The following is an 8,542-nucleotide window of genomic DNA, read 5'->3' as shown; positions in this document are numbered from 1 at the left end:
CTGCTGGAGTTCCTACTGTCTTTTATCAAAAGGCTGCAGTTTTCAAACACTTTTAGAATTTGGTCATGTTTTGCAAAGATTTCTTTAATGGGGGCTATTAAGATTTTAAACCGGATATCCATACATACATCCAAGTATTTTGTAAGATTTATGTGTAAAGTTTCAGCTGCATATTGACGGTAGCAGAATTCTGGAAACTGAGAAATTATTACTTTGATAAACTTTTACAATTACCTTCAGGACATGAATGATAGCCAAGAATACATTATTTAAATAATGCACGGCAGTCTTATAAAGCATTTTACATTCCACCATATGTAACCTCTCTCGTGTGCACAAATTTATTTAACCTTTCTATCAATTCCTGGTTTTATTTCCATAATCAGATTCCCCTTACCATATCTATTTATTTATTTATCTTATCAAGTTTCTTCAAATCTGTTTCTGCAAATACCGTGCAGCTATCCTGTGATAGATTTCTCCCCTCAACTAGCAAATGTCACTTTCTCATAGAGCTGTGATCCCAATTTTAAGTGAACTTTATTCGCCCAAAATTGCCATAGTGCTGAGCTATGCACCATCCCTTTTGCTTGAAGATTTGTGGAAAACTGGGACCCTCATGTGGCTGATGGAGAGACTACAACAACCTATTAGTTCCTATTTAGTTTATTAGATTTGAATGCCGTCTTTCTCCGACTACAACATATAGTACAGTACATCTATCTGTGGAACAAGCAGTCCTTGTTAGTGCCGACGAGTCTTCATTAAATGATTTGGAAGAAATGCAGAGACCTAAAGCCTCAAACGCATGAGATACTTATAAAATTTATTATTTTATTATTTATTTATTTATTTTATTAATCAGATTTGTATGCCGCCCCTCTCCGCAGACTCGGGGCGGCTAACAGCAATAATAATACAGGTACAATGTAAACAAATCTAATATTTAAGTTAATTTAAAACCCCAATTTAGAAACCAATCATACATACTTTATTGTATGTATGTATCATACATAATCTTAATTGACATTTTCTTCTGGGAACACACGCACACATTAAAAATGAAATTCTGACACCTGCTCTCAAAATAAATACAGATGGTCCTTGACTTACAACAATTCATTTAGTGACCAAAGTTAAGTCACTGAAAAAAGTGAGTGATGGCCATTTTTGACACTTTACGATTTGTAGCCTTCCCGTGGTCACATGATCAAAATTCAAACCGTTGGCAACTGATTCACATTTATGACGATTACAGTCTGATCGTGTGATGGGGTCACATGACTTCCCCTTTTGTGACATTCTATCAACCATCAGATCCTCAGAATTCTACGGAGGCAGGTCAGGTGGAAGTGGTTCAATTGCCTAGCACAGGGATAGGCATAGTTGGCTCTTCTATGAGTTGTGGACTTCAACTCCCAGAATTCCTGAGCCAAACATGCTAGCTCAGGAATTCTGGGGGTTCAAGTCCACAACTCATAGAAGAGCCAACTTCCTGGCCTAGCATGTCACCTGTCTACAGTCCAAGTCTCACTGGCATACAACAGGGTAGTTAGCACTACTGCTCGTAGACTTTGAGCTTTGTAGCAAGGCTTTATTAGGCAGGCTGAAACTCCCATTAACCCCAAGGTTACTAGGATGCTGGGACATGTAGTTTCATAACATGGAAAGTCTCCATGCTGGGGAAAGCAAGTAGATCAGCGAAGGACTACAAAAACTTTTACTACCACACCGTGGGCGCGGCTTGTGTGGGTGTGGCTTGATGCTCATGTGACCAGATAGGAATGGCTTGCCAGCCATGTGACCAGGTGGGAGTGGCCTGATAATCATGTGACAGGGTGACTTAAAGGTCATGTGACTGGGAGTGACTTACTGACCAAGATAAGTTTTCAAATAGGTGCTTGGACTCTTTCAGTTGATTAAGTCACATTATTTGAATAGCCACAAAAAGGACAGCATTATTTGTTGAGTCCAGTAACATTTTAAGATTTTGTACTGAACCCACAAGTTTCAGTATGATAACAGGTTAGGCAAGTAGCTCAATTTTATTTCATTGCTACGGTATAAAAGTTCAGTTCTAGATCATGATTACAATGATTAAAGCGTTTATGGGTAAAAAACATACTATTTAATTATTCCCTGTTTTAAAAGTAATTAAGGATTATACTAAGGGTCTAGAGAAGGAAGGACAGTAAAAAAAACTATTAAGTCTTCAATAAATAGCGCAGTTCCCCCGGGGAGGCTCTCAAGCCAAGAAGCCAAAGATGAATGGGGTTGGAGTAGGCGATACCATTTGCTTCACCAGGAGGGTGTGGGAAGAGACAAAATGAGCCGCCTCCTCCTACTCCCCCCAGCTTGCCAGGTCAGGTGGTTCCGTCCAGGTGGCAGGCAGGAAACCGCTTCCCAAGCTGAACCTAAACCGGGAGATCCGAGCAGCTTCTCTGGCAGCTTTTAAGGGTCGGGGAAGCAGTTGATTCATATTATCTACCCCCTCCTATAAACAACGTAAGTAGTTCCCCCCCATTTTTTCCGAATGGTACGGCTAGTTGCAGCAGGCAGAGCTTGCAGGGGGAATGAACCATTTGTGCTGGGGGGGGGGAGGAAACGGATTTTAAACCCGCTTTTTATTGCCACTCCTAAAACGGAGAGACTATTAATCAGTTAAAAAATGCTTTAAATGGGAGAAAGGAACCCGGACAAATATCAATAACTCTATAAGATGGAGGGGTGCGTGTAATCCTCCTCCGCCTCTCCCCCCCCCCCTTTCAATTGATGCACTGATCCACTACTGTACGAGTGGATGGAATTGGTGCAAAGCTGGAAATATCCAAACGCTGCAGAGAAAGGGCGTCTTTTGCCCTGGTGGAGATTGAAATGGCTGACAGCTTCCTCGTTACTACTCTAGGGCCAAAAAAAAAAAAAGACAGTTCTATAGGGGCTTGCAACAGAGAATAGCTTTAGGTTTCCCCCTCCTTTGAGGAATGGTACCGCCCAAGCTTTGTACGGTGGAAGGGGGGAATGAATGGACGAAACCACTGGCGAGGGGGGAAGGCGGTAACAGACACCGCCTGTATTGTTCCTGGAGTCCTTTCGGGAAGGTCCAGCTGTTCCTTGGCTTTGCCTTCTGGATGGGGAGCAGTTGGGGTCCATTGTGGGATGCGCTGGGGAGGAGTTGGGTGGGCAGGCCGTGAAGCCGGGCGTTGAGCCCCCTTGTTCTCTGCTTTGTCTCCTTAGGATCTGCGAGGGACCATGAGTGATGGCGACAAGAACCCCGCCAGCACCCCGACCCCGGTGCTCGACGTCCACGGGGATGGGCGGTGGATGTCCTTGGTGAGCTGCTGGCTGGAGAAAGGGGCTCTTGGGGTGGAGGGGAGCCCCCCCTCCCTGGAACTATATGGCCACTCGGATCCCCTTATAGGGAATATAGAATAGGGAATAATAGGAATAAGGATAGAATAGAATAAGGAATAATAAGAATAGAATAGGGAATAATAGGAAATAGAATAGAATAGGGAATAATAGGAATAAGGATAGGATGGAATAGAATAGAATAGGGAATAATATGAATAAGCATAGGATAGAATAGAATAAGGAATAATAAGAATAGAATAGGTAATAATGTGACTAAGGATAGGAATAAGGAATAATAAGAATAGAATAGGGAATAATATGAATTAGAACAGAATAGAATTAATAGGAATAAGAATAAGAATACAATAGGGAATAATAGGAATAAGAATAGAATAGAATAAGGAATCATAAGAATACAATAGGGAATTAATAGGAATAAGGATAGAATAGAATAGGGAATAATAGGAATAAGGATAGGATAGAATAGAATAGGGAATAGGAATAATAGGATAGAAATAGAAATAATAGGAATAAGAATAGGATAGGATAGATAGGATCTATCTATCTATCTATCTATCTATCTATCTATCTATCTATCTATCTATCTATCTATCTATCTATCTAGCCACCCCGAGTCTACGGAGAGGGGTGGCATACAAATTTAATAAATAATAATAATTATTATTATTATCTATCTATCTATGAGGGGTGGCATACAAATTTAATAAATAATAATAATAATTATTATTATCTATCTATCTATCTATCTCAGAAATCCCTTTTGCTTTGAATGCCAATTGCTGTACTATTCCTCTGCTGTTTCCTCCCTTCCAGAAATTCAGTCTCTCATCAGCTTCCCCTCTAAAAACTCTCCAATTTTGTCCACTTTCTACAGCACCACCGTTTCATCGCCGACAGCAAAGACAAGGAGCCTGAAGTCGTCTTTATTGGGGACTCCCTGGTTCAGCTGCTGCACCAGTTCGAGGTAAAGTGTATTGGGAAGAGTTTCTGGAAAAACCGCCCAATGGATCCATCGGTTTTATGCCCTGCTCACTGGCCTTTCTCTCTCTTCCCCACCAGATCTGGAGGGAGCTCTTCTCCCCGCTGCATGCCCTCAACTTTGGCATCGGGGGCGATGCCACTCAGCACGTGCTTTGGCGCCTGCAGAACGGAGAACTGCAGCACATCCGCCCAAAGGTAACAAGATGGCGGCTGATGAACTAGGCCTCAAGCCCCGGGTCATCTCCTAACAGTTCTGACAAATGTTACTCAGGCCTGCTCCTTGTGTATTTATTGATTTATTGATTTTGTGTATTTATTTATTGAGTCTTCGGAGAGGGGCGGCATACAAATCTAAAGAATAATAATACTAATAACTAATTATTATTATTATTATTATTTATTAATTTATTTAATTAATTTATTTATTCATTTATTTTATTTATTTTATTTATTTTATTAATTTATTTAATTTATTTATTCATTTATTTTATTTATTTTATTTATTTTATTTATTTTATTTATTTTATTTATTTTATTTATTTTATTAATTAATTTATTTATTTATTTTATTTATTTATTTTATTTATTTATTCATTCATTCATTGGATTTGTATGCCGCCCCTCTCCGTGAACTCGGGGCAGCTAACAACAGTGGTAAAAACAACATGTGACAATCCAATACTAAAAACAGCTAAAAACCCTTGTTATAAAACCAATCATACATACAAACATACCATGCATAAATTGTAGAAGCCTAGGGGGAAAGAATATCTCAGTTCCTCCATGCCTGATGGCAGAGGTGGGTTTTAAGGAGCTTACAAAAGGCAAGGAGGGTGGGGGCTATTCTAATCTCTGGGGGGAGTTGGTTCCAGAGGGCCTGGGCCGCCACAGAGAAGGCTCTTTCCCTGGGTCCCGCCAAATGGCATTGTTTAGTTGACGGGACCCGGAGAAGGTCAACTCTGTGGGACCTAACTGGTCGCTGGGATTCGTGCGGCAGAAGACGGTCCCGGAGATAATCTGGTCCGGTGCCATGAAGGGCTTTATAGGTCATAAACACTTTGAATTGTGACCGGAAACTGATCGGCAACCAATGCAGACTGCGGAGTGTTGGTGTGACATGGGCATATTTAGGGAAGCCCATGATTGCTCTCGCAGCTGCATGATGTCCTGCCTTTATTGTTTTTATAACTAAGGCAATGAACATACCCAACACACTTTTCTCTTCCTGTTTTCCCCACAAGAGTGCGACTGGCCCAAATCCCCCCCGTGGGCTTTCATGTCTAAGGTGGAACTAGAACTCACCATCTCCTGGTTGGCCCAAAATCAGCCAGCTAGTTTTCATGGCTAAGACAGAACTAGAACTCGCCATCTCCCACTTTCTAGCCTAGTGCCTTAACCACTAGACAAAACTGATTTTCATTCATATATATATCCCTCCAATATACAGTGCTCAAAAAAAGTAAAGGGAACACTCAAAGAACACATCCTAGAGATGAATGAATGAAATATTCTCATTGAATACTTTGTTCTGTGCAAAGTTGAATGTGCACAACAGCCTGTGAAATTGATTGTCAGTGTTGCTTCCTAAGTGGACAGTTTGACTTCACAGAGGTTTGATTTACTTGGGAGTTATATCATGTTAAGTGTTCCCTTTATTTTTTGAGCCGCATATACACATATGTGAATATGTGTGTTATATATATATGTATGTATGTATGTATACACGCACGCACACACACAGTTGCAAAATGCTATACGATACCTCTACGGCAGTGTTTCTCTATGGCTGGCTGTGGAATGCTGGGAGTTGAAGTCCATGCAGCTTAAAGTTGCCATAGTTGGTAAAGAACAGTGCTAGGGGTTGTGTATGGATTCCTCAAAGTATACAAATCCTAGAGCAGCATTTAATTTAGGGTGTCTGAGCCTGCAACAGAGATTCGTCTTTACATTTCAGACTTGTCTTGTCCATCTAAGGCAGGGGTCCTCAAACCTGGCAGCTTTAAGACTTGTGGACTTCAACTCCCAGAATTCTCCAGCCAGCTGTGCTGGCTGTAGAATTCTGGGAGTTGAAGTCCACAAGTCTTAAAGTTGCCAAGTTTGAGGACCCCTGATCTAAGGACTCAGAATGCACACTTTTTACAGCAACAGGTTTTTCCTGCACACAAGAGGGTGTTGTTGTTTCCATAGCGAGATTTCCTGCCCTGGTGCTAGATGGGGAGCTGTGCCTAAACACCGACGTCATCAATTACGTCCTTTCGCCCAAGCGCTCAAAAGAATCAACTATTGTTTCTCCCCTCTTTCCATTGGTTCTAGATTGTGGTCCTTTGGGTGGGCACCAATAACCACGGACACACTGCGGAACAGGTGGCTGCCGGCATAGAATCCATTGTGCACGTCATCCATCAGCAACAACCCCAGGCCCGTGTGGTTGTATTGGTGAGTTCCAGTGAAGAGTTGCAAATATTATTTTACTGAAAGAGTAGTAGATGCTTGGAACAAACTTCCAGCAGACGTGGTTGGCAAATCCACAGTAACTGAATTTAAACATGCCTGGGATCAACATACAGTGGTACCTCTACCTACAAACACCTCTACTTACGAACTTTTCTAGATAAGAACCGGGTGTTCAAGATTTTTTTTGCCTCTTCTCAAGAACCATTTTCCACTTACAAACCCGAGCCTCCGAAACTGTAATTGGAAAAGGCAGGGAGAAGCCTCCGTGGGGCCTCTCTAGGAATCGCCTGGGAGGAAACAGAGCCGGAAAAGGTGGGGAGAAGCCTCCGTGGGGCCTCTCTAGGAATCTCATGGGAGGAAACAGGGCCTCCACCCTCCCAGTGGTTTCCCCAATCACACGCCTTATTTGCTTTTACATTGATCTCTATAGGAAAAATTGCTTCTTCTTATAGAATAGAATTTTTATTGGCCAAATGTGATTGGACACACAAGGAATTTGTCTTGGTGCATATGCTCTCAGTGTACATAAAATAAAATATACATTTGTCAAGAATCATGTGGTACAACACTTAATGATTGTCATAGGGGTCAAATAAGCAATGAAGAAGCAATATTAATAAAAATTATTAACTCTTCTACATAAGAACCTGGTCACGGAATGAATTAACTTCATAAGTAGAGGTACCACTGTATATCCACCCTAAGATAAAATACAGGAAATAGTATAAGGGCAGACTAGATGGACCATGAGGCCTTTATCAGCTGTCAATCTTCTATGTTTAGGGGGGGAAAAACCCTTTGTGACTTAGATCGTGGTCTTTTCTGTATCCCCCCCCAGGGTTTGCTGCCACGGGGCAAAACCCCCAACCCGTTACGGGAGAAGAACAGGAGGGTGAATGACCTCCTGGAGAGCAAGATGCCCCTGCTCCCCAACACCTCCTTCCTCAACGTGGACCCGGGCTTTGTGCATTCGGACGGGACCATAAGTCACCACGACATGTACGACTACCTCCACCTGACCCGCAACGGGTATGCCAGACTCTGCCCCGGGCTGCACCGCTTGCTGCTTTGCCTGCTGGGAGAATGCCACGCCGAAACCCCTTGACGGATGCCGTCAATCGCGCCGAAGATGCTTGTGATCGGTTTGAGTGACCGCCGGAGGCTTTAGAAGCTGTTGATTCCAGATTGGCTGTTTTCAACCGTGCCAACTGTAAGGTAAGTGGACTTCAATTCCCAGAATTCCCCAGCCAGGGAATTCTGGGAGTTGAAGTCCACCTGCCTTAAAACTTACCAGGGTTGAAGAAACCTGTTGAAACCTGGCATTGAAACTAGGTACTCTTTAGTTACTAACTCCATAAGCCTCCGTGTGGGTTGTTTGAGGTGGGGTTGATTGGCACCAGGACCTGCAGCTGCCCAAACAAATAAATTGGAACCAGACAAGTAAACGGGAACCCGTCTGTTTTTATGTAATAAAGATAACTTGACATTTCTGGGCAGACATTGGTGTTTCTTTCACCTGTTTAACTGAATTTCAGACAGGTAACGGATGCCCTAAGGGGGTAAAGTCATTGGTCAGCTTTGGCTAGGCACCTGGCTTAAAAGAAAAAAATATAATGTTTTTTCCAGAAACAATTTGCAACAATTTGCATTTGAAGTCTTAACATTTTGCAAACTTTTTTCTGGTTGCTCTCTTTCGGAATTCCTTAAGTTTTTATCTTCCTGAAGCTGAAAAAGG

At 42.1% G+C, this 8,542-nt stretch overlaps 1 protein-coding gene across 3 annotated transcripts; it reads left to right on the top strand.

Annotated features, from left to right (window-relative positions):
- Positions 1-2,286: 2,286 nt before the first annotated feature.
- On the top strand, positions 2,287-8,303 carry PAFAH1B3 (platelet activating factor acetylhydrolase 1b catalytic subunit 3). Of its 3 annotated transcripts, none has more exons than XM_070764962.1 (6): positions 2,287-2,505; positions 3,235-3,330; positions 4,247-4,336; positions 4,432-4,548; positions 6,667-6,789; positions 7,646-8,303. In XM_070764962.1, exons 2-6 carry the CDS (start codon positions 3,250-3,252, stop codon positions 7,910-7,912), a joined length of 678 nt encoding a protein of 225 aa, XP_070621063.1. In that variant the 5' UTR covers positions 2,287-2,505; positions 3,235-3,249; the 3' UTR covers positions 7,913-8,303. The 3 variants fall into 3 exon arrangements, with proteins under 3 accessions (XP_070621063.1, XP_070621064.1, XP_070621062.1); XM_070764963.1 differs by lacking the exon at positions 2,287-2,505 and adding an exon at positions 2,803-2,906; XM_070764961.1 differs by lacking the exon at positions 2,287-2,505 and adding an exon at positions 2,953-3,098.
- The last annotated feature ends 239 nt before the right edge of the window (positions 8,304-8,542 follow it).

The sequence above is a fragment of the Erythrolamprus reginae genome, chromosome 11 (assembly GCF_031021105.1).
Source record: "Erythrolamprus reginae isolate rEryReg1 chromosome 11, rEryReg1.hap1, whole genome shotgun sequence".
Classification (NCBI taxonomy): Eukaryota; Metazoa; Chordata; class Lepidosauria; order Squamata; family Dipsadidae; genus Erythrolamprus; species Erythrolamprus reginae.
This window is presented reverse-complemented; position numbering and strand designations above follow the sequence as displayed.

Coding starts and splice junctions, on each gene's coding strand:
- PAFAH1B3 (XM_070764961.1), top strand. CDS start 2,982: ATGGTACCGCCCAAGCTTTGTACGGTGGAAGGGGGGAATGAATGGACG. Junction 3,099..3,234: donor CCTGGAGTCCTTTCGGGAAG/GTCCAGCTGTTC, acceptor TTGTCTCCTTAG/GATCTGCGAGGGACCATGAG. Junction 6,790..7,645: donor AGGCCCGTGTGGTTGTATTG/GTGAGTTCCAGT, acceptor ATCCCCCCCCAG/GGTTTGCTGCCACGGGGCAA.